We start from the raw sequence: 27,683 nt of genomic DNA on the forward strand, positions 1-27,683 counted from the left end.
TTATCATGAAAATGTCTTTGACTTATATTTATTTAAACAAGATAAGATGGCTCGTGCGAGTCTGTGCATATCACAGTATGTTCCAACATAACTTTCATACTTGCAAAATTCATTCATGTCTGTCAGAGAAACCGTTGGGAGTATCTGAAAGCAACTTCTATTCATTGGAGAAAATAACTTGCAATGATTGAACAAAAAAATATACAGTCTTTTTTCATCGGACAAAAAGAAAAACTCTTTAGCACAATCTATAAAAATAAGTGTAGTACAATTTTAAGGACCCGCACACAGACAAGCCATAAAAGCACACACACACACCACACATGTGTTACCAGAGAGATTTGAAAACCTTAATTTTGCTTTTGGAACCGCAATTTGTCAGGAATAAAACCTAATTTTTCTAATTGTTTATGATTTCTGACAGTTTTGGCACTCTGCCTCTACATGTAAGAAAACGCTGAAGGCTGACGTTTAAGACTCTTATTTAGTAGTATTGAGGAAAATTGCTTATCAATTAATTTTACGTTTCGGCTTTCCCACTCTTCGTAGTATTTTTAAAGAACGGAAAATTTTAATATTTTCAAGAAGTGAAAGAAAAACAATTTAGTTTTTCAATTTACAGGCACCCCAGCAGTTTTAAACCGATCAAAAGGACGTGCGATTTCAAATTACAGAGAAATGAATAATAATTTTCTTTTAATTGACAAAAAACATATAAACATTTTCAAAGGTTTCCAAGCTGGCGATCAAAAAACACTCTCAAAATCTTCTGTATTGCATTATAATAGATAAGGTTATTTTGAACGATCTGCTATGACATACGGAATACAAATAAAAAAGATAAGAAATGATTTCCATATTTACTGTTAAGTACTAAATTTGGTTGATTTGTTGTTCATTCCAAGAAAAAGATTTTTTGACGTCTCCGTGGCTTTTAGTTTTACATTTTAAAAGCTGATTTTTGCTATTTTGAGAGCCCTAAACTGCCAAAAGTCTTCTATTTTCCAAAAACTCTTTTCGATAAAGAAAAACATTGGTTCTGACAATAGTTTTACATTAACAGAAAGAAACAGAGAGAGAGAGAGAGAGAGAGAGAGAGAGAGAGAGAGAGAGAGAGAGATGGAAGAAAAATTTTAAACAAGAGAAAAAAAGTTAGGGAAAAGTTTTTTTCCAAATTTTTGTGTCAAAAAGTTAAAATTGTTTAGTTTTACGTTTGAAATATTACAGAATTCGTCCTAATAATCAAAACTCCCTTTAACGTAACTAATTTTACTACAAATTTCTCCATTTGTTTTATCTGAAATTTCAACGCGATCTGTCACCCAGCGAAAATTTGACTGAAGCAAAAAAACCAGCCTCGCATATACATTATCCTCCAATTAAAATAAAATGTTGGAACAATTAAAGGTAAGGTAAAACCTTGAAGATAGGAAGAAGTCAATGAATGAAATTGAACACAAATATGAACGACGAAACAAAACAAACGTCACCTGAAGAGTCCCGAATCAATGCCTCGTACTAAAAATATATCATAAAAACGTATCATAAAAACAAATTGTGTGGGGAGGGAAGGGTTGAGATGTTAGTCGAGGTGTTAGAGGTGTAGATGTAGTTAGGGGGAATTAGTCAGCTATGGGATCAAAATGACTCAAAAATACCTTCGATTCGTAAATCAAAGAGTAGCGCAATGCAGCTATGCTCAGCTTGGCACCAATAAAAAGCATTTAAAGTTAATTAAGCAGCTGGTATTTTGAAAAGTAACGACAAAAATTTTTTAAATTCTTTTTCGAAATTACACTTTGAAAAATTGCGAAAGTTAAGCTAAAAAAAATAGAAAAATATATTAGAGCAAAGAAAAATAAATTACTCCCAAAAACTGCTGTAGCTCGAGGTTTTTCCAATTACTCGTGTCTGTTTCCTTTTTCTGATTTTCCATAATTTTCTCAGCAAGAGCAAATTCATCCAGTTAGAGGAAAAAAAATCACTTAATCGACCATTTTTCATGAATAAAACAAGAATTTAAGAGACAACAACTATAAATAACTCTTGATGGAAATTTATAAGAGATACCTCCTATTTATTTTTTCGACACGCTGTTTCTAAGCCGTCTCTAAGGAGCTCAAGAAGGATAATTTACGGTAAATTATGCTATTCCCTTGTCCCTTCGGAACTTCTTTATCCCTGTGTCACGCCCCTATTTCGTCCCTCATAGTTGCGTGATGATATTCCTTTAAATATCCATAATTAAGTGCTTTATATTAATTAATATCCAGTTAGTTTCAAGGCCATATATAGCCGGTATTTCCATCTAGGCCTGTAACCTCTAATTTGTCTATGTTTAGGAAAAACAACTGCAGAGTGACAGTTTAATAGCAAACATATCAAGTGCCTAAAAGCATCAATATTTACTTTTTTGGGTTTCTTGATGATAAATTCACATAATCAGTAAATAACTTTGTGAGAGATTATGTACTTGGTGAAGTAAATATTCTGATAAAGTAGGTCCTAATACGGAACTTGTATATGTACTTAACAAACATCAAGAGACGTACAAAATCCGGAAATTGGCCAACTTGAAAATCAGTAAATATTTGCGAAGGACCAATACAACTCGAGGCACAACCCTGCGGAACGACGATCACCAGAACACCGGAGAAACAGCCTGACTATCAGTTGCTAATAAAACTCAGCAAAAACTCAAACTTCTTATTCTATCATTGAAAACTTTGGCTTTATTTTCTGATTTATTAAAAGATTGAACTCGAAATTCTTCCTAAAATTAATAAGTTAAAACAAGCTACATTAGAGTTATAGTATGGCTAAATAAAGCTCTAAAACCCAAGGCAACTAGTGGATATATCGCGCATCCGAACCGCTCAATAAAAGGCTATTACTAGCTAAGTTTATTCAAAATATATCCGCTAAAAATCGCACTGTGAAACACCAAAATAAGTCCTTGAAAAATGACAATTAATCACATTATTTACTGCTATTATTAACCACAGAAAACACCATGAGGAACACCTAGAAATCAGTGCGTAACATGGTGACAGGAGTTATTAACTGTTTCCCAGTTTAACGGACCGAAATTCCGAATAATTCTTTGATAATTCGATATTTTCTTCTTTTATTCTGTTGTTTTCTTTCTTCTTCTTCTTCTTCTTCTTCTTCATTACCTTAAGAGCCTCCGATCATCCAGACCAGCCTCCGGGACTACTTGTCCGAGCAAGACGATAATGCAAAAGCAGTAACAAACCAAAGAATGGGTGGAAATAGTGTATGTCTACGTGGTCTAACTGTAACAACAATTCAAAAGTGCTTGAGTGGACAATAACTGGAACAAACGCAACCACAGCCGCCACAACGGACAAAAACAACACAGGGTATTTGCAAACGAGGATATTGTGAGTAAATGAATTTGTAAAATTAATTTTGTTGCTTTATTTATGTCAATTTATAAAGAACAAATTCTCCCCGCTATTAATAATTGCCGCGCTTCCCTCAATTTTGTTGAACATATCGAAGGAAATAACATTAACTACACACAAAACAGCAACAAAACCCAAGCTCAGATAGTAACTGCTTTCTCCTCTTGTCTTTAAAAATCCAATGTAATTTATGCGCTAGATAAACATGATAAACGTGTTGCAATTTATTGGACAGCAAAAAGTCTAAATCAAAAAGTTCGCAAATTTGGCCTTATTCGTAACAAACTTCAATCTGATAGAGATATTAACCTTGACAACATCATTACTGATTATCAGATAACATCAGAATAAGCTAAATTACTGAAACCATCACTTAAACATTAATTAAAAGAGGGCAAAACAAAAGTTTAAACAAAAATAAAAAACAATTATATTTAATTTCCCCGCCCAGCTCCGGAGGTTAATGAATCAAACAGTGACTTGGGTCATTATGCTGTTGCCTATCTGAGTGCAGCTTCCACAAGGCCTGTGCGGTCGTGGTCCCCACGAATTTTCCTAGACTAAGGGGCACTCTTTAGAGGTGAGACTTCGGCGGCCCATACGGCTTCAACGATATAAGTCTGACGATTCGACCGGAGCTTTAGAAATAGGTTTATAAGCAGCCCATCATTATTATTTTCTGAACGAATAGTTTCAGTAGTTTCTTTTCTGATATTCTTGTGCTATTCATTTAACTTTTCATCTCTTAAAACCCCTTAATCTCTCCATTAAGTTAAGTTAAGTGTGCTATTTAATACTTTAGAACGAAAGTAAGACTGATTGAACGAAAAGTATATAATCTAATCGGGTAAAAAGCAAAATGGCACACGCGCAGATCAACATCACGCCTTTTTCCGGATCAGAAACGGACAATTTTAACGAGTTCGAACAACTAATAACAGGTGCAATCGGAGTCGCAGCAATCGCAAACGCGCAACAAGCGAACTTTTTAAAGTTACATTTAAAAGGAGACGCTTTACGATACTTCTTAACCCTACCAGAGGCTACCAGACTAGTCTTCAAAGACAGTATAACAGCTCTAAGAAATAGATTCACGCAGGATGACTTGAGAGAGATCAGATTTATAAAGTTAGAGAATCAAAAGTTTAATCCAAAAACAGACACTGTAAAAAATTTCTTAGTAAAGTTAAGAACTGAAGCCAATAAAGCATATCCAGCACCTGAAATTGTAGTAGCGCCAGCAGGAGCAGGCGACCCAGAAGCTCGTAGATTCGAAAGAGACGGCAGCAAGAGATTCTGCCCTTCAGATGTCAGAAAACAGAAAAAACGAACAAATAAAGCGCTTCTTTATTAAGTCTATGCCAAATTGGCTTAAGCCTAAGCTCATAGAAAGGCTAGATACAGATACCATTGATCAATTATGCACCTTAGCTAGCCAACAGATTGCAGTAAGGGAGATGTGCAACAGAGAAGAGTACTTTGATGACGGATTTAAGGAAATAACAGAGTCAAATACAGATAAAATGTTAAAAGCAATAACTACTACTTCAAATAATCAGAAAGAACTTGAACAGAAACTCGAACAGAAAGTAGCATCTAAAAACGAGCCACCAGAACAAGGCCCAGTAAACATTTTCACACCACATTACCTTCAACAAGTCTACAGACAAAGTTATAGACAAAATTTCCGCCCTCAATATCAAAATTATCGGCCAAATTACCCCCAATATCAGTCTAATTATCGTCCAATTCAGCAAAACTATCGGCCCCAGCAACAGTCTGCTCCTCGTGCTGATAATTACCGAGAGTTTAGACCGCAATTTAATGCCCCTAGACCATTCTATTATAATCAACAGCCACAAACCCGGAATTACTGGTCCGAACCTTCAGATAGCCCTCCATTTGTTCACCCAACTTATGTTAATAGACCTGTTTACCGATTTCCAACAAAAAATACCCCTCAAAACCTTCTTAGACAGGGTATAGTTTATGATAGCCCAGTGCCAGCACAAAACCGATATGGTAGTCAACAAGCAAACCAGTTTAATCGTGCAAGTATTCCTCAAAATAGAAATATGAGAGGTATGAATTACCCATTTAATCAACAAAAAAACTAATAAAGCCACCCAACTTTAAAAAACAAAACAAAAACTAAAAAAACTCAGTTAACCATTATAACGAAAGCACGTCTAGTCCTAGTTTAGATAAAGTAATAGAACCAGTTTATAATAAAAGTAACAAAAAGCGTAGAAAACGCAAAAGTAATAATAATAAATGTAAGGTGAATAAATCTGTGCAACTCCCAACACAAGTACCTCAATCCGCACCAAAGCGAGTAACACATGTTCAGCAATTATTCAGTATTGTCCCACTTTTAGGCAGAACATTATCCTATGTTAAAGTTAAATTTAATGGAGAATTAGATAGACGCGCACTAATCGATACAGGAGCATTTGCCAACGTGATAAGTCATGAGTTTTACAAGGAACTTAATCACACAAATATCAATTCAATAACAGAAATAGAAAAGCCAGATCTAGATAAAGTTAAAATGGCAAACGGAAATATAGTCAAAATTGACAAAGCAATTAAAGTTACATTTAAATTGGGCACACAAACATTTACAGAAGATTCCCTTGTTTTAATTGTCACAACTCCTGTAATATTAGGTAACACATTCTTCGTTGAACATAAAGTTAGCATCTGCCCAGGACAAAGTTACATTAAATTCCCTGATCAAACTCTGCAAATAAATGAAAAAAAGCCAGAAAAGCAACCCAGAAGAGTTGTAAAACGTAAAAAATTTGAAGTTTATACACAGAAAAAGCAAGTTCTACAACCAAATCAACAAGCAGTATTAGAATGCAAGCTTTACGACAAACTAGAATCATTCACAGAGCTCTGTGGAGTAATAATTCCAAACGAAATCTTTGAAAAAGACAGCGAAGTAATATTAACGTCCTCTTTAAGTAAAGTTGCTGAAAAAAATATTCTTTATATCTATGTCTTGAACATTACTGATCACTCAATTACCCTAAATAAAGGCAAAGAAATAGCCAAATTCTCGTTCTTAACGTCTGATCAAGCAGAAAAGTTGTTAGAAGTCGATCCTCAATTAATAAATGTAGCAAAAATGAGTGAAAATTATTTAACAGAAATAAATCAACTTATTCAAGTCACAGATACGCCGAAAAGAAAGGCCCAACCAGCAAAGCCGGCCTCGGAATATGAAAAATTGTGGTTCCCAACGCCTGAAACGTGCCCAGATCCGACAAATTTGTCGCCCTTGCAGAGAGAAATCTTTGAGCAACTGCTAAAACTGCAAGAAATGGAGAAATTAGATCCAAAGGATAACCATCAGGACAAAATAACCTTTTTGAGCAAACTTCCGTGGGAAAAATTGGCCCTCAATGATGAGCAAAAAGCATTAGTAGGTGAACTACTAGTTGAATTCAGTGATATCTTTGCGAAACACAGATTTGACGTTGGATATAATACAGATTTGAAGATAAAGTTAACTCCAGAAAGAAGCATACCAATTTACGAACAAGGCCCTCCAACGCCTGTCCATCTGAGAAATGAGCTACAAGTAGAGCTCGCACTAATGCATTACTATGGACTGATAATAACTTTGTTTCAATCAAGATATAGTAGTCCGCTTTTCGCTCAACGGAAAAATTCAGGAAGCCTTAGACTATTAATTGACTTGAGAAAAGTAAATCATTTGCTGAAAAACGATTATGTGAATACAAATTTCCCAATTTCGAACATGATTGATGCAATAAACTACTTTGCCGGGAAAAAATTGTTTACGAAACTTGACTGTTCTCAAGCATATCATTGTGTGCAAATGGCAGACGATGTATCAGTGCAACTGCTAGCATTTAACTTTGCTTCGAGAACTTATGCTTATAAATGTCTTGCACAAGGATTGAATAAGTCAGTAACAGGATTTAGTTCCTTTATCAGACATTACTTGGACCCATGCTTAGCTTCAGGAAATTGTACCCAGTTTATGGATGATATCGGAAATGCAGTAACAAATTTTGAACAATTGGTACCCTCTTTGCGAGAAATATTTATCTGTATACGTCAATCCGGTCTGAAACTGTCGCCCGAAAAGTGTGAAACAGCAACAGATACAATGAAATTCCTTGGAAAAAACATCAGTGCAGAAGGAATATCACCAGAAAAAGCAAAAATGACGAAATTTCTTGATAAATTCAAAATGCCAAAAACGACAAAACAAGTAAAGCGTTTAATCGGCTTCGCTCAATTCTTCCGTAATTACATACCTAATCTAGGATGCAGTGATAGAAACTACCGAAGAACACGTAAAAGCATTAGAAGTAATAAAGAAGGATCTAATGGAAGCAACGAATGTAACATTGCGATTGCCAAAACCAGGCCTACAGTATGTAATTCTTTGTGACGCTAGTTACCACGGTGCAGGTTTTGTACTAATGGTGGAAGACTACGTAAATGAAACTGGAAAGAAAGAAAAGAAATTATACGCTCCCGTATCGTTTGGATCGCATTTATTTAATGCAACGCAATTAAAGTTTTCAATCTATTACAAAGAGTTCCTAGCTTTGTACTATGCGCTGGACTATTTTTGGCACTACATTTGGGGATCAAGTAAACATGTAATTATACTCAATGACAACAAAAGCCTCACACAATTCTTCCAGTCGAAAGTAATACCGCCATCTCTTTGGAATTGTTTAGACAGAATACTCGCATTTAATATAGTAATTGCTCACATTCCTGGACGCGCTAATTACGCCGCAGATTTCCTCTCCCGAATGGAGAATGACAAACCAGCAACAATGTCTTTAAAATTAACAGATAGAATTCCAGTGAGAGAAATAGAAATTGATACAGTAGCACAAAATCCTGATGTTGAACTGAACGTATTATTTGATATTGACAATTTTGACGACGAAGCTAACAACGCTGAACTTGACGTCCTTAAAAAACTTGGAGTTTATGAAGATTATAAAAAGAAACAAAGTAGTTGACCAATCACAGAAATACAAGGGCTATTAAAACTTAAAGAAAACAAGAAATAAATTCAATTGAGTACCCAAATCCATTAGATGAGTTCCCAGACCTTACAGACAACTTAATTAGCCTTAATTTAGCAGAAGAGCAGCAAAAAGATACAGACATTAGAACAGTAATAAACTGGATTCAACAGTATAATCAACAACCAGATTTAAAGTATGCTACTACAAATTTAAAAAAGTATCACAAACACTTAAACAGATTAATTCTTGAAGGGAATGTCTTATACCGGAATTTTTATGATGATACTGGAAAAGTACTTCATAAACAATTCTGTGTACCAAAGCATTTGTGGAAGGAGACTATATATAGACTCCATAATTCACAAACAGCAGGCCACTTAGGCATTAAAGCAACAATTCAAGAATTCAGAAAGCGATTCCATTACCCAGGCTTCACCGATCATTTCATTAGTTTCATCAAAAATTGCCTCACTTGTCTTCAACTTAACAGAGTACCAAAAAGCCACATCACACCAAAGTTACAACCAGTCAGTTCTTTACAGTCATATCCACGAGATATGCTACAAATTGATTTAGTAGGCCCCCTAAAGTCATCACAATATAAGTATGTTCTGAGTGGAATAGATGTTTTCACAAAGTACCTATTCGCAGTTCCATTAACGAATGGATACGCTGACACAGTAGCCCGAGAACTAGTAAAGGTGTTCTTCCAGCACAGCTACATTCCTCAAACGATACTTAGTGACCTAGGAACAAATTTTACTTCAGAATTAATGTCAGAATTAGCAAGTTTATTAGAAGTAAAGTTGAAGCACGCCTCACTAAAGCACCCTCAAACTATTGGAGCAGTAGAAAGATCTCACGGACCACTAAAAAGAATATTGAAACTCAATACTGAGGAACAATGGAAAGACTGGCACAAATATGTTCCTCTAGCAACTTTTATTCATAATACTTCATATCACTCAGCGACAAATTGTCCTTCAACTTTATTCCATGGCAGAGAACCCATAAAGCCCCTCGACATTAGGTTCTCTAGAAAAGTAATGGATGCAGCAGCAGTAAACTCGGACTTTGTAAATGAACTGCAAGACGCCATGATGCAAAAGTTCGGAGAAAACAAAGAAAAACTGACGACTGCTTACCTGAAGTACAAAAAGTATTATGATCAAAAAGCTTCAGCAAAACCGATTCCGGAGAAATCATTCTGTTTACTTTTGAATCCTAAGCTCTTAGAACAATCGACAGTAATAGCTTCCCAAGTTCAGAAATGGCTACCGCTATATAAAGTGGAAAAAGCCCTTACTGACTCTAATTACATCATTCGCAAAGTAAATACGAATTACACCCAATGTGTTCATCGCATCAGATTGAAACCAATTAAACCAAGTTAAACTCCTGAAGACCTCGAGATTATCAACCCTGCAAAAATTTCAACCTGATCCATCTAGAAAACAACACATGGAACCAGATCTATTCGATAAACATATCCCGGAATTGATAAATGAACAAGAAAAGGAGATAAAACAAGCTACAAAAGTGAAACAGGACCCAGTAAAAGTGACCATAAATGTTCCACTAGATGGACCCTTAGCATGACCAGCAGTAGCAGCACCTCCAGCAGCACCACCGGCCCCACCAAGGGTAGTAGCACCAGCAGTTAGACCACGAACTGCCCCAGTCCATCTTCCAGTATTTGATTCCTCAAGTTCAGATGAAGCAATTCCAAACCTATTTAATGAAAACAGCAGTTCAGACGAAAATTTAGCTGACCTAAACCTGGACGCGGAACAAATTGCTAGATTACCAGTTAATCCGTTAATTGCTGATGAAATTAGACAGCAAGAACCAGAAGTTCGTGTTCCTCTCGTATCATCCTCATCAGATGACGAAATGTTCCTACCAGCTCAACAGCCTCAGCCGTCAATAGTACCATTAGATATTGAATTTCCTCTAAAAACACACGAAGAGCAATTTGCGTTAACTGATAGAAAATTCCCGACCTTATCACCCTAAAGGAAAACCAGAGAAAAGTGCCTTTAAATCACCAGAATACCAACAGAAGAAAAATGTACAAGGATTCAAAGTGAGCAGACAAATATGGTTGCATGATGAAGATAGATCAAACCCTTACCTAACCAACCAAGTTAGAAGATCAGGCAGTCCTAAACCAAAAAATGCACGTGCCAGACTGGAACAAGAAGAAAAACGCGAAGCAATAAAAGCATCAGCACAAGCAGCAAAACAGTCAAATACACCAAGTAGAGAGACAAAACTAGATCAAGTTAGAGCAAGTATAGCAAAATATTCAGGGAAAAAGACCAGCAGTTCAGTAAACAAACCAGTAACCAGATCTCAAACAAAAAACTCTTCACCAGGCTCTTCAAATCAAAACTTAAATCATTTTAGTCAAGAAATAAATGCAACTTATCTAAGTTCACCAACAGATATCTTATACTCTCCACACTCTTTTGCACACTGTATATCAGCAGACCTTGCAATGGCAAAGGGATTAGCCCGACAAGTCAAAAGCTGGTACCCAGCAGCCCCAAGTGCAATTAGACTCCACCAGATATCCACCAGATATTGGCTCAGTTTTAATCTACTTTGACCCAATTTCCGAACGTTATATCTTTAGTTTAGTCACCAAATTTAGGTACTACCACAAACCCACATACGAATCTGTATTAGCAAGCCTTTATGAACTGAGAGAAATAGTAATAGATGCAGGAATTTCACACTTAAGTCTTCCAAAACTCGCCAGTGGCTATGATAAATTAGATTTTAACATCATTTTTGAGTTTATATGTCAAGTCTTCGACCCTCTACCCATCACCATCTATATCCATTAGCATGTACAGACCCAGTACAGTCTAGAAGTACCCTCTATTTGCCCCAAAAGCCCAACAAGCCTGAGCAACTTAGCCCTAAAGTCAAAAATCGCCCAAAATTGGAAATTTTCGACCTTAAATCCCAGTTATTTTGATATATCTCAAGAACTACTTGTCTGAACCTGGATTAACTTATTGTTCTGAAAATCCCTCATCCAGTAGAAGCAATCTCAGCTATAATTGACCCCATTTGACTTGCTCTAGGTATCAAAAACTTAGCCCAAATTTGACCTTTCCAGAAATCCTAGGTTCACCTCAGAAAAACAGTCATAAAATTGTGAAGAATGCCCCGATCATTCCAGATTGTTGCGCTGCAGCATTTTTCAAGCCGAGGAACCGACATGCAAATTTTGAAGCGACTTGGAGAACTTTAAAAATCGAGTGACGCTGGAGCCCTCAATTTTTGACACTTTTCGAATCCGCTCGAATTCAATGATAACTCCCACAAAAAACCCCCAATTGACCCATTTTATACCCGTAGACCATCCTACTGCTCACGCTTGACATCCCAGTACCCAAAAATCCCGTCAAAAATCAATAAAAGTTGAGTTATGACAAAAATACCGAACCCTACCAAAGTGCGTTAAAATTGATAAGAATGTAGTGTAAATTATATCCCAAAAATATGCCAAAAACTGTCCCAAATACCTTCAGCAGCTACTCCCAGCTGCCACCTACATGGTAAAACCTCAGAGAACCATAAAAACCCATATTTCTAACTATATGTTGAAAAATGATGAAAAAACGAAAATTGCGCTTCTGCTTCAATCCTCCGCTTCAAAAATTTTGTCATTTTATTCTTCACCTGACCCGATAAAAGCCACCTATACACCCTGAAATCCTAGTGCAACCCCCCACTAGCCTTGTAGCACCATAAAAACCAGTCCCAGCTCATCCCAGTATCAACCATGAAGACTTAAGCCCAAATAAGCTCTGAAATTGTCACAATTTTGTCAGAAAAAATTCAGTTATTTCACACTAGAGTCAATATTATTCACTTTTGACAGCAATTACACCCCACCATCAGCACTCCCACATCTATAGCTCTCAGAATATGCACTCCCAGTCCCCTAGTGCCAATACAAGCTGAGAAAACACTGCTAAAGTAACGAAAATCACAAAAAATCTAGTGTAATTTCCGAAAAAAGTGATCAAAAATGCATCTTAATACCTGAATATACCCAATTTTATTGTTAATTCAGTTAGCCGTGCAAAGAGTGATGAAAATTGTTTTTCCTAGACATTTTTCCTTTCTCCCCGAACAGGACCTCAAGCGTCAAAATGAAGGACAATAAAGGAAAGCAGCTCCTGGTCTTGCTCAGAGTGAGCAGCCTGACCTAAAACATATCATCCAGCAAAGAGTGAAGTAACTACCATGCATCGATACAATGCAGTAATCCATAAAGGCTTCAAGGAAAGCCAAAAGGCGGAAAAGTATTGCACGAGTAACATGCATCTCTGTAGCTCCCGACGACAGCATTACGATTGACAACCACCTGGACAAAGCAATTGACGACCAGAAGAGAAAAACTTCAGATTTCTCCGCAAGAGACATGAGTTTTATTCATAGGGAGAGCAATCTTCAAGTTTTCCTTCAACTGTCTAACTGTCTAACTAAAAGCGCATCTTCCATTTGAAACAGACAAACTTGATATAGAAGACGAACAAACGACCACAGAAGACGAAAAGGACAACAACGCTTTAACCCGAGAGGAAAGTATATTTTGAGTTCTTGAAAGTTTAAAATTGTTCGACAAGTATTAATCCTTTAACTGACTAAGTATCCCTTCACTCATTAAGTTCTAATCACAAGTGCTTTAAATCATCAAACCAGTGCTTCAATCCCAGAAATTAACCAGTGCTTTAAACCACTTATTCCGCCAGTTCAAATGTGTTACCCTATTCAAAGTTTAGAGCCATTATTCAGTGAAATAACCATAATTATTTCCAGTGCTAATTCCCGCTATTCTTTTAACCTTCACCTTAACTTAAGTCTTCACTCTTTACTCTGAAATTAGCGCACTTTCACATCTTTAATGTTCCTCCAAAGCTCTTAATCTTGTCTTAACTTTCCTCACTTCAACCTTTATCTCCATTTGTCTTAACTTAAACTTTATTTCCCTTAACTTCATTAATTGCCTTTAAGTTAAATGCTTTCGTTCCAAAACTCTTTTCTAAGAAAACATAAATTGGGTGGCTCCAACAAAAATATGTGTATATCATTATACTCGTGCAGATTATATGCTTTATAGAAAAATTGTAAAACCCAGTTCTTTCCCAAAATTTTCATGGAAAATTTTCATAAAGTCCGGTAGTGTCACGCCCCTATTTCGTCCCTCATAGTTGCGTGATGATATTCCTTTAAATATCCATAATTAAGTGCTTTATATTAATTAATATTCAGTTAGTTTCAAGGCCATATATAGCCGGTATTTCCATCTAGGCCTGTAACCTCTAATTTGTTTATGTTTAAAAAAAACAACTGCAGAGTGACAGTTTAATAGCAAACATATCAAGTGCCTAAAAGCATCAATATTTACTTTTTTGAGTTTCTTGATGATAAATTCACATAATCAGTAAATAACTTTGTGAGAGATTAAGTACTTGGTGAAGTAATTATTCTGATAAAGTAGGTGCTAATACGGAACTTGTATATATACTTAACAAACATCAAGAGACGTACAAAAGCCGTAAATTGCCCAACTTGAAAATCAGTAAATATTTGCGAAGGACCAATACAACTCGAGGCACAATCCTGCGGAACGACGATCACCAGAACACCGGAGAAACAGCCTGACTATCAGTTGCTAATAAAACTCAGCAAAAACTCAAACTTCTTATTCTATCATTGAAAACTTTGGCTTTATTTTCTGATTTATTTATTAAAGATTGAACTGGAAATTCTTCCTAAAATTAATAAGTTAAATAGGCTACATTAGAGTTTTAGTATGGCTAAATAAAGCTCTAAAACCCAAGGCAACTAGTGGATATATCGCGCATCCGAACCGCTCAATAAAAGGCTATTACTAGCTAAGTTTATTCAAAATATATCCGCTAAAAATCGCACTGTGAAACACCAAAATAAGTCCTTGAAAAATGACAATCACATTATTTACTGCTATTATTAACCTCAGAAAACACCATGAGGAACACCTAGAAATCAGTGCGTAACACCCTGTTATTTACTTCACAATGATCGTGCGCATAACATTTGAGGTAGCAAAGACATGAAAGCGTCAATCTTTGATATGCTACATACCAGATGTGGGGCTGTAAAACCTCTGAATTAGTGATACACATGTGCTCTTGCCACAACCAGAGTGCCCCACAAGGGCAACTGTCTCTCCTTGATTCACCTCTAAGGACACCTCCTTCAACACTTTCACTTCACGCCGAGTAGGGTAGGAAAAGTTGATATTCCTAAAAGGTAATTTTTGCTAAAGCAATGAAATTAAAGTATATATTCAACCCAGTGAATTTTCTCAACTGTGCCAACACGAAGCTCAATTTGGAAGAAACACGTAACTGCAAGACGAGCTGCTGTATTTACAGTTCAAAGTAGATTTCACAAATAAATTTTATTCAAACAGCTTCAAAAAACTTTTAAAAAGATTTGAAATTTGCTACTAAGTTTTCACTGTGAAACAAGACGGATCATTGCCAGCTTAATAATTGAGGCAGACTTGAGTTGTTTTCATTTTTGGATCTCAATTTCGGCAAATGCGATTACATTAGTTATTTGCGGAAAAAGAAATGGTTCAGAACATAACTAATATTCATTGGTTGAAGGGCTGACTCTTGTCAGCAAAAAATGAAATCCTATTTAAGCTCATTATTTAAAATCAGAATGTTGCCACTTATTTCTCAGGTTTTTCAAAATATATTTATTCGGCGAATTTTTTTGATTAATCAAAACAACTTGAAGCAATTTTCAGTTTCTCTTGAAAGTAGAACAATTCAGAACCCCACAATTAACATAAATGTTATCACATTTAAATAATTATTTAATGTTAGTTTCTTATGGTCAAAAATAACTTTTCAGCATGGGACGAAATTCATTAGGATAATTCCCAGTCCGTAAACAGCCTTAAAGTGAAGAAAAGCGTTATAAACCGACAAACATCTGACAAATTGCTCTCAACCAACAGACATTAATGTAGCCTAGATAATTTTATATAGGTGCGAAAAAATCCGGCAACATCCTCAAGCACTGACCACTTGGTAATCAGGCCCGTGTTCAACAAAAATACAAAAAGTTTGAAAACAATTGCAAATTTTAACAAAATCTAGCTGGAACTCGTGATATTAATATCTTCAGACTTATTTCAAAGTCTAAACAGACTATCCAAAATACCTATTTCAAACCTTAAACAGTTTCACTGGCTCATAAAGATCAATAAACTTGGAACATGACAAATTTTCAAAAACTTGAAAACAAAAATCAATTCTATAAAAAAAATTGCTAAAACTCCAGTCATTAAATATTGATAACCATTCCATTGGCTCTCAAAAATATGCGGCCGATTATTATCAAAACTCGGAGGAGGTCTCAAGGCCCTTGGTGCCAGCAAAAAATTCAAAAAACATGAAAAAATACAAACAATTTTAAAAAAAGGGCTGACTCTTGTCAGCAAAAAATGAAATCCTATTTACGCTCATAATTTAAAATCCGAATGTTGCCATTTATTTCTCATGTTTTTCTAAATATATTTATTCGGCGAATTTTTTTGATGAATCAAAACAACTTGAAGCAATTTTCCGTTTCTCTTGAAAGTAGAACAATTTAGAACCGCGCAATTAACATTTAGGTAATTAAATAATTACCTAAATGTGATAGGTTATCACATTTAGGTAATTATTTAATGTTAGTTTCTTATGGTCGAAAATAACTTTTCAGCATGGGACGAAGTTCTTTCGGATAATTCCCAGTCCTCAAACAGCCTTATAGTGGAGAAAAGCATTATAAACCGACTAACATCTGACAAATTGCTCTCAACCAACAGACATTAATGTAGCCTAGATAATTTTATATAGGTGCGAAAAAATTCGGCAACATCCTCAAGCATTGACCACTTGGTAATCAGGCCCGTGTGCTAGCTTGTCCACAATCCCTTTAGTTTCAACAACAGAAACATAACCGACTAACGCCGGGCGAATTGCTCTCAAACAACCGGCGAGCGGTTGGCTTCGTCAGTAGCTAGCCAGGATTTAGTGAGGCTAACTTTAGCTTAATTGAAGGGGCGTGAGGTGAAGGTAATAGGTGATGACATCACGCCACATCACAGGAGCTGAATTGCGGAATCAACAAAATAGTTAAGGAAAGAGAGAGAGAGAGAGAGAGAGAGAGAGAGAGAAAACGTGAACGAGAAAGAGAAGGAAAGAAACTCTTACCGACAGAGAGAGAAAGAGAGATATGAGTCTTTTCTATGATGAGATTCAACTCAGCAACTTCTAGTTTTATAACATTGTTGGTGATTAAATCATATAAAAAAACGGAAAAAACAAAGTTCAAAATTTAAACATAGCGCAGTGAAAAAATGTTCAAAACCACTTTTTGTCACTGGAGTTCTGTCAATTGACCCATCTGCAAGACTTAATTGACTATGATTAACTTATTGTTCTGAAAATCCCTCATCCAGTAGAAGCGATCCCAGCTATAATTGACCCCATTTGACCCGCTCTAGGTATCAAAAACTTAGCCCAAATTTGACCTTTCCAAAAATCCTAGGTTCACCTCAGAAAAACAGTCATAAAATTGTGAAGAATGCCCCGATCATTCCAAATTGTTGCTCTGGAGCATTTTTCAAGCCGAGGAACCGACATGCAAATTTTGAAGCGACTTGGAGAACTTAAAAATCGAGTGACGCTGGAGCCCTCAATTTTTGACACTTTTCGAATCCGCTCGAATTCAATGATAACTCCCACAAAAAACCCCCAATTGACCCATTTTATAGCCGTAGACCATCCTACTGCTCACGCTTGACATTCCAGTACCCAAAAATCCCGTCAAAAATCAATAAAAGTTGAGTTATGACAAAAATACCGAACCCTACCAAAGTGCGTCAAAAAATTGATAAGAATGTAGTGTAAACTATATCCCAAAAATATGCCAAAAACTGTCCCAAATACCTTCAGCAGCTACTCCCAGCTGCCACCTACATGGTAAAACCTCAGAGAACCATAAAAACCCATATTTCTAACTATATGTTGAAAAATGATGAAAAAACGAAAATTGCGCTTCTGCTTCAATCCTCCGCTTCAAAAATTTTGTCATTTTATTCTTCACCTGACCCGATAAAAGCCACCTATACCCCCTACAACCCTAGTGCAACCCCCCACTAGCCTTGTAGCACCATAAAAACCAGTCCCAGCTCATCCCAGTATCAACCATGAAGACTTAAGCCCAAATAAGCTCTGAAATTGCCACAATTTTGTCAGAAAAAATTCAGTTATTTCACACTAAAGTCAATATTATTCACTTCTGACAGCAATTACACCCCACCATCAGCACTCCCACATCTATAGCTCTCAGAATATGCACTCCCAGTCCCCTAGTGCCAATACAAGCTGAGAAAACACTGATAAAGTAACGAAAATCACAAAAAATCTAGTGTAACTTCCGAAAAAAGTGATCAAAAATCCCGTCAAAAATCAATAAAAGTTGAGTTATGACAAAAATACCGAACCCTACCAAAGTGCGTTAAAATTGATAAGAATGTAGTGTAAACTATATCCCAAAAATATGCCAAAAACTGTCCCAAATACCTTCAGCAGCTACTCCCAGCTGCCACCTACATGGTAAAACCTCAGAGAACCATAAAAACCCATATTTCTAACTATATGTTGAAAAATGATGAAAAAACGAAAATTGCGCTTCTGCTTCAATCCTCCGCTTCAAAAATTTTGTCATTTTATTCTTCACCTGACCCGATAAAAGCCACCTATACCCCCTACAACCCTAGTGCAACCCCCCACTAGCCTTGTAGCACCATAAAAACCAGTCCCAGCTCATCCCAGTATCAACCATGAAGACTTAAGCCCAAATAAGCTCTGAAATTGCCACAATTTTGTCAGAAAAAATTCAGTTATTTCACACTAAAGTCAATATTATTCACTTCTGACAGCAATTACACCCCACCATCAGCACTCCCACATCTATAGCTCTCAGAATATGCACTCCCAGTCCCCTAGTGCCAATACAAGCTGAGAAAACACTGCTAAAGTAACGAAAATCACAAAAAATCTAGTGTAACTTCCGAAAAAAAGTGATCAAAAATGCATCTTAATACCTGAATATACCCAATTTTATTGTTAATTCAGTTAGCCGTGCAAAGAGTGATGAAAATTGTTTTTCCTAGACATTTTTCCTTTCTCCCCGAACAGGACCTCAAGCGTCAAAATGAAGGACAATAAAGGAAAGCAGCTCCTGGTCTTGCTCAGAGTGAGCAGCCTGACCTAAAACATATCATCCAGCAAAGAGTGAAGTAACTACCATGCATCGATACAATGCAGTAATCCATAAAGGCTTCAAGGAAAGCCAAAAGGCGGAAAGGCATTGCACGAGTAACATGCATCTCTGTAGCTCCCGACGACAGCATTACGATTGACAACCACCTGGACAAAGCAATTGACGACCAGAAGAGAAAAACTTCAGATTTCTCCGCAAGAGACATGAGTTTTGTTCATAGGGAGAGCAATCTTCAAGTTTTCCTTCAACTGTCTAACTGTCTAACTAAAAGCGCATCTTCCATTTGAAACAGACAAACTTGATATAGAAGACGAACAAACGACCACAGAAGACGAAAAGGACAACAACGCTTTAACCCGAGAGGAAAGTATATTTTGAGTTCTTGAAAGTTTAAAATTGTTCGACAAGTATTAATCCTTTAACTGACTAAGTATCCCTTCACTCATTAAGTTCTAATCACAAGTGCTTTAAATCATCAAACCAGTGCTTCAATCCCAGAAATTAACCAGTGCTTTAAACCACTTATTCCGCCAGTTCAAATGTGTTACCCTATTCAAAGTTTAGAGCCATTATTCAGTGAAATAACCATAATTATTTCCAGTGCTAATTCCCGCTATTCTTTTAACCTTCACCTTAACTTAAGTCTTCACTCTTTACTCTGAAATTAGCGCACTTTCACATCTTTAATGTTCCTCCAAAGCTCTTAATCTTGTCTTAACTTTCCTCACTTCAACCTTTATCTCCATTTGTCTTAACTTAAACTTTATTTCCCTTAACTTCATTAATTGCCTTTAAGTTAAATGCTTTCGTTCCAAAACTCTTTTCTAAGAAAACATAAATTGGGTGGCTCCAACAAAAATATGTGTATATCATTATACTCGTGCAGATTATATGCTTTATAGAAAAATTGTAAAACCCAGTTCTTTCCCAAAATTTTCATGGAAAATTTTCATAAAGTCCGGTAGTGTCACGCCCCTATTTCGTCCCTCATAGTTGCGTGATGATATTCCTTTAAATATCCATAATTAAGTGCTTTATATTAATTAATATTCAGTTAGTTTCAAGGCCATATATAGCCGGTATTTCCATCTAGGCCTGTAACCTCTAATTTGTTTATGTTAACAAAAAACAACTGCAGAGTGACAGTTTAATAGCAAATATATCAAGTGCCTAAAAGCATCAATATTTACTTTTTTTGAGTTTCTTGATGATAAATTCACATAATCAGTAAATAACTTTGTGAGAGATTATGTACTTGGTGAAGTAATTATTCTGATAAAGTAGGTGCTAATACGGAACTTGTATATGTACTTAACAAACATCAACAGACGTACAAAAGCCGTAAATTGCCCAACTTGAAAATCAGTAAATATTTGCGAAGGACCAATACAACTCGAGGCACAATCCTGCGGAACGACGATCACCAGAACACCGGAGAAACAGCCTGACTATCAGTTGCTAATAAAACTCAGCAAAAACTCAAACTTCTTATTCTATCATTGAAAACTTTGGCTTTATTTTCTGATTTATTAATTAAAGATTGAACTGGAAATTCTTCCTAAAATTATTAAGTTAAAACAGGCTACATTAGAGTTATAGTATGGCTAAATAAAGCTCTAAAACCCAAGGCAACTAGTGGATATATCGCGCATCCGAACCGCTCAATGAAAGGCTATTACTAGCTAAGTTTATTCAAAATATATCCGCTAAAAATCGCACTGTGAAACACCAAAATAAGTCCTTGAAAAATGACAATCACATTATTTACTGCTATTATTAACCTCAGAAAACACCATGAGGAACACCTAGAAATCAGTGCGTAACACCCTGTTATTTACTTCACAATGATCGTGCGCATAACATTTGAGGTAGCAAAGACATGAAAGCGTCAATCTTTGATATGCTACATACCAGATGTGGGGCTGTAAAACCTCTGAATTAGTGATACACATGTGCTCTTGCCACAACCAGAGTGCCCCACAAGGGCAACTGTCTCTCATTGATTCACCTCTAAGGACACCTCCTTCAACACTTTCACTTCACGCCGAGTAGGGTAGGAAAAGTTGATATTCCTAAAAGGTAATTTTTGCTAAAGCAATGAAATTAAAGTATATATTCAACCCAGTGAATTTTCTCAACTGTGCCAACACGAAGCTCAATTTGGAAGAAACACGTAACTGCAAGACGAGCTGCTGTATTTACAGTTCAAAGTAGATTTCACAAATAAATTTTATTCAAACAGCTTCAAAAAACTTTTAAAAAGACTTGAAATTTGCTACTAAGTTTTCACTGTGAAACAAGACGGATCATTGCCAGCTTAATAATTGAGGCAGACTTGAGTTGTTTTCATTTTTGGATCTCAATTTTGGCAAATGCGATTACATTAGTTATTTGCGGAAAAAGAAATGGTTCAGAACATAACTAAAATTCATTGGTTGAGGGGCTGACTCTTGTGAAGCCTATTTAAGCTCATTATTTAAAATCAGAATGTTGCCACTTATTTCTCAGGTTTTTCAAAATATATTTATTCGGCGAATTTTTTTGATTAATCAAAACAACTTGAAGCAATTTTCAGTTTCTCTTGAAAGTAGAACAATTCAGAACCCCACAATTAACATAAATGTTATCACATTTAAATAATTACTTAATGTTAGTTTCTTATGGTCAAAAATAACTTTTCAGCATGGGACGAAATTCATTAGGATAATTCCCAGTCCGTAAACAGCCTTAAAGTGAAGAAAAGCGTTATAAACCGACAAACATCTGACAAACTGCTCTCAACCAACAGACATTAATGTAGCCTAGATAATTTTATATAGGTGCGAAAAAATCCGGCAACATCCTCAAGCACTGACCACTTGGTAATCAGGCCCGTGTTCAACAAAAATTCAAAAAGTTTGAAAACAATTGCAAATTTGAACAAAATCTAGCTGGAACTCGTGATATTAATATCTTCAGACTTATTTCAAAGTCTAAACAGACTATCCAAAATACCTATTTCAAACCTTAAACAGTTTCGCTGGCTCATAAAGATCAATAAACTTGGAACATGACAAATTTTCAAAAACTTGAAAACAAAAATCAATTCTAAAAAAAATTGCTAAAACTCGAGTCATTAAATATTGATAACCATTCCATTGGCTCTCAAAAATATGCGGCCGATTATTATCAAAACTCGGAGGAGGTCTCAAGGCCCTTGGTGCCAGCAAAAAAATTCAAAAAACATGAAAAAATACAAACAATTTTAAAAAAAGGGCTGACTCTTGTCAGCAAAAAATGAAATCCTATTTACGCTCATAATTTAAAATCAGAATGTTGCCATTTATTTCTCATGTTTTTCTAAATATATTTATTCGGCGAATTTTTTTTGATGAATCAAAACAACTTGAAGCAATTTTCCGTTTCTCTTTAAAGTAGAACAATTCAGAACCGCGCAATTAACATTTAGGTAATTAAATAATTACCTAAATGTGATAGGTTATCACATTTAGGTAATTATTTAATGTTAGTTTCTTATGGTCGAAAATAACTTTTCAGCATGGGACGAAGTTCTTTCGGATAATTCCCAGTCCTCAAACAGCCTTATAGTGGAGAAAAGCATTATAAACCGACTAACATCTGACAAATTGCTCTCAACCAACAGACAATAATGTAGCCTAGATAATTTTATATAGGTGCGAAAAAATCCGGCAACATCCTCAAGCATTGACCACTTGGTAATCAGGCCCGTGTGCTAGCTTGTCCACAATCCCTTTAGTTTCAACAACAGAAATATAACCGACTAACGCCGGGCGAATTGCTCTCAAACAACCGGCGAGCGGTTGGCTTCGTCAGTAGCTAGCCAGGATTTAGTGAGGCTAACTTTAGCTTAATTGAAGGGGCGTGAGGTGAAGGTAATAGGTGATGACATCACGCAACATCACAGGAGCTGAATTGCGGAATCAACAAAATAGTTAAGGAAAGAGAGAGAGAGAGAGAGAGAGAGAGAGATAAAACGTGAACGAGAAAGAGAAGGAAAGAAACTCTTACCGACAGAGAGAGAAAGAGAGATATGAGTCTTTTCTATGATGAGATTCAACTCAGCAACTTCTAGTTTTATAACATTGTTGGTGATTAAATCATATAAAAAAACGGAAAAAACAAAGTTCAAAATTTAAACATAGCGCAGTGAAAAAATGTTCAAAACCATTTTTGTCACTGGAGTTCTGTCAATTGACCCATCTGCAAGACTTAAAAAGTTTCGTTGGCCAATAATGATCGTTAAACAGAGAAAAAGACAACAACTCAAAAAGTTTGAAAACAAATGCAAATTTTAACAAAATCTAGCTGGAATTCGTGATATTAATATCTTCAGACTTATTTCAAAGTCTAAACAGACTATCCAAAATACCTATTTCAAACCTTAAACAGTTTCACTGGCTCATAAAGATCAATACACTTGGAACATGACAAATTTTCAAAAACTTGAAAACAAAAATCAATTCTATAAAAAAATTGCTAAAACTCGAGTCATTAAATATTGATAACCATTCCATTGGCTCTCAAAAATATGCGGCCGATTATTATCAAAACTCGGAGGAGGTCTCAAGGCCCTTGGTGCCAGCAAAATAATTTAAAAAAATCAAAAAACATGAAAAAATGCAAACAATTTAAAAAAAATTGCTTATTGCTTAATGGTGATATTAAAACCTTGCAAAAATTCTAGTACATCTAGAAACTTTGCAGAACCTGTTATCAAACCCTAGAGGACGCTCCTAGGCTCTTAAGGCTGGAAAAACCTAAAAAAAATTCAAAACCATTTCAAAAACTTGAAAACAATTGCAAGTTTTATCATAAAATTGCTAAAAATTGTGATATTCAAAAGTTGAAAACTATTCCATGGCCAATAAAAATTTTTCAGTAATTTATTATCAAACTCCTAAAGAAGTTTTCTCGCCCCTAGGACTGGAAACTTGAACAATGCCAAAAAACGTCAAAAAACGAACAAAAATGCTCCCAGCAATTTATTAGCAAACCCTTAAGGAAGTTTTCTAACCCCTAGGTCTGGAAAAACTTGAACAATGACAATAAATGTCAAAATGTCAAAATGAAAATCGCAAGTTTTGTCAAAAAACGCTGAAATTGTAGAGTTCAAATCTTGAAAAACGTTCCATTACATTTAGAAACTATGCAGTAACCTATTATCAAACCCTAGAGGAGGTTTCTGGGCTCTCGAGTCTGGAGAAACCTAAAAATTGACAAAAATTTTCATAAATTTGAAAACAATTGTTTCATCAAAAAAATTGCCAAAAATTGTGATTTTGAAAACCATTACACGGCCAATAAAGGTTATTCAGTGACTTATTACCAACCCCTTAAGGAAGTTTTTTTGGCCTTTGGTCTAGAAAAACTTGAACAATGACAATAAAGAACAAACAAATTGAAAAGGAATTGAAGTTTTGTCAAAAACATGCTAAATTTCGTAAAATTAAAATCTTAATAACAACCCATTACATCTAGAAACTATGCAGTAACCTATTATCAAACCCTATAGGAGGCTCCTTGGCTTCTGAAGCTGGAGAAACCTAAAAAATGACAAAAAATTTCGAAAAACTTAAAAAAATTGCGAGTAAATTGTTTTCAGTAAATTGTTATCAAAGCCATAAGGAATTTTTCTTGCCACTAGGTCTGGAAAAACTTGAACAATGACAATAAATGTCGAACAAAATGAAAAAATTGAAAGTTTTGTCCAAAAAATGCTTAAAATCGTCATTAAAAGGTTTTTAAATTTAAATTCGTCGTTAAAAGGTTTAAAACAAATCAATAACCACAAGTAACTGTGCAGTTATCTATTACCAAACACTAGATGAGATTTCTGACACCTAGGGCTGAAAAAACTCAAAAAATGACAAAATTTTTGAAAAGCTTGAAAATTGTATAAAATTAGTATAAATTTGCGTGTTTGTTTCGATCATCAAACAAAACATATATAGCTCTTTCAAAAAGGTAATAAAAAATACTTATTTCTGGACCTAAAGACCTTTACCAACTTTAACCAGCTTCAATTTTAGACTGCCCCAACGAAAAATTCGAAAAATGACGAAAAAGCACGAAAAATTGCAACATTTTGGGCTCAAAAACTCCTATAAAATGACCTTTTAACCTTAAACTACGGCCTTCCAGGTAGGTTCATCACACTTAGCACTCGAAGGACTACTAAACGCGGCAAAGGCCTCTAATGAAACTTAATGCCCGCTGGCGCTACCTGTTTATCCCGTTTTAAGGTGATAAACAGGTAGCGCTACCTGTTTATCCCGTGGACGAGAAGTCAAGGGTCAGACGAAAAATTCAGATCACGAAAATCAAGGCAAGCAAGAAAGTCACTCAAGAAGTGACATCGAACGACGAACGAATGGTCTAGAACAAAAACGTCAAGCAAAAACTTGGCATAAAAAAGACACGCGTTTACAAAAAGACATCTGAGAGTGAGACAGATAGACACCATAATTAAAATAAACTTTGTACCGATAGGTTCCTCAGGTAAGTGTTGAAAAGTTATATTCGAGAAAAAAAAGTAAAAAAGAGGGTAGAAATTTGAAAGAAGTTTAAAAACTCAAGAAAAGACTTTCAAATAATCATATTAAAATAATTATTATATGACAATTGGAAATTCTTCGAAACCGAGGTAAAATTGCAAAATGTGTTGAGTGAAAAAACTTTTTGCCTTGCAGCTCTCTGGCAGCTTTGAGTTTGAATAAATGGTCAACTTCAGGGGGTTGGTATCAAACTCATTGTTTCTGGTCTATTATCACCCCTCATGGATGGAAAAAGATATTTAAAAATCCTAAAAAGGACTTTCAAATATTCGTAGTATTATAATTACATCACTTGTATAACTGGTCCCAGATGTGCATTGAGTTGCATCTCATACTTGGCGTAGAAACTTTGTTTTGAGGTTTTTAACTGGAAAAACTTTTCTTGTATACCTTTCTTGTATAGTTTTAGATGTCCCAATAGTAAACGTAAACAACAGATTCAGTTAATTATTCCGTTTTTCGAACCTGCCATTTGCCCTGTTTCAAAGGTAAACACATGCAACTCTACACAAAACGACAGGCGTTGAGCTATCATAGGTCAATCAGCTCAACTGCTCCTGCTTGCAAACTCACAATCTTAAAAATCTTATTGTGAAATATGGGACATCGCTGAACTTATACTTCAAAAACGAAAAATCGCTTAGTTGATGACAAGTCGAAAAATTTAGTGCCCGGTCTGCCCATCACAACATTCTCCGCAACTGAAAATAAAGATATTCAGCTTTCGAAAAGAAGTAGGAAAATCACTGTCTACCGCTTAACACTCTAAGATTCTAGCCTCTAAGTGATGACGGCAATTTGCCGGAGCATGGAGGCCTCTGACCCGATTGACGCGAATTGAGATTGAAACAGAAAAAGAAAAGAAAGGAGAAAAATGACAGAAATGGTTTCAATAAGTGTTCTCATTTTGTGTGCAGTTTCAGTTAGATTATGAAAGTATATTTAAACTTGCTCCGAAACTAAAGGCTATCAAGCTTAAAAGCTTAATACTGATACCAGCTAGCAATCACCCTAATGACCTTCAATAACCGAAAGCACAATGACTGGGCTTTATGGGTTTATCCCGCCGTTCGATTTTCCTCTTTTGATCTTTAACCGCATTCACTAACTTGCGTAATTTGATGAACGAAAGAACTGAAAAACAATTCGGTTGAATAAGCGATTCAGTTAAGTCAGGAGACAAAGTGCAATTCGTGGCTTATGGAAAACCAAAATCGCGATCGAAAGGTACAGCGAATTAAATGAAACATGGACAGAACCCGAATAAAAAACAAGAGTTAATTTACTAATGACTGACAAACAATAACTTTCCATCAGCATCAAAGTTACAGTAAACAGATCCCATAATCCTATTTGCACAAATACAAAAAAATAATTAAAAACAAAAAATTTCATCAACCAAAGAGTATAGTTCTAAAAGCAACGAAACAATGTATAAATTATTGACACAAGAGACCTTAGAATGATTACCTAAAAGACCAAAAATGCGGGAATCAATACAGGACAAAGAAAAAATTGGCAAAAGATGAGATACATGGCAAAACCAAAATTTTTAAAGTATATTAGTGGCAACAAGCTAGAAAAATGCAAAACTATATACTGAAATTCTTAATCACAGCTGACAGACAACTTTGGATGTCATAAGACGGCCATTAGTGGTTCCGTTAGGTGTCATCAGGTCAAAACAAATGGAGGCAGAATAAACAAAATCATCAAAAAACTTTCCGAAACAAATGGTGCCTAAGTCAATGGAAACCATAGCTGAAAACTGCAGCCGATAAAAACTGACAATTACACCCCACTAGGAGGCAAATGAAAACTAATTATAGCACAAGCCACAAGACCACAACATTTCTTTGAAAAAGTTGTATATGCGCTCAAGAGCGCGCTTTAAATACCTTAAGTTGTTAATTAAATTCATTTCGCTTCTCATTTGTAATCGACAGCTGTATTCAAAGTTAACTATTGATATTAAAATATAAGACACCAAGACAAGCAAAACAAACGGGCAAATCTCAAAAATGTCCTACACCTTTGGAAACAATTTGTTGCAAATAAAGTATTAGCTATTAACTGAAACGAAACAATTAATTATTGAAGCTTCATTAGCAACCAACAATCGATCTGATGATTAATCAGATTAAGTGACATAACAACAAAATTGCGAAATTAGCGGAAATACACAAAAAAACTTTTAAAAAACCGCAAACAGTTCCCGAAAATATATAATGACAAAGTGATGAAAAACATTAACTCAAACCAAACCATTAATTAGAATCAGATATGACCCA

General features: G+C 35.5%; 1 protein-coding gene across 2 annotated transcripts in view; it reads right to left on the reverse strand.

The window, feature by feature from the left end:
* The window catches only part of LOC142344665 (ATP-dependent translocase ABCB1-like), a 114,294-nt gene that overhangs the window by 58,729 nt on the left and 27,882 nt on the right, over positions 1 to 27,683 (reverse strand). For both annotated transcript variants that reach the window (XM_075396501.1, XM_075396500.1), the window contains exon 8: positions 14,609 to 14,769. In XM_075396501.1, coding sequence (XP_075252616.1) covers positions 14,609 to 14,769 — 161 coding nt within the window. The remainder of the gene's footprint in view (positions 1 to 14,608; positions 14,770 to 27,683) is intronic.

The sequence above is a fragment of the Convolutriloba macropyga genome, chromosome 8, assembly GCF_964194025.1.
Source record: "Convolutriloba macropyga chromosome 8, txConMacr16.3, whole genome shotgun sequence".
Classification (NCBI taxonomy): Eukaryota; Metazoa; Xenacoelomorpha; order Acoela; family Convolutidae; genus Convolutriloba; species Convolutriloba macropyga.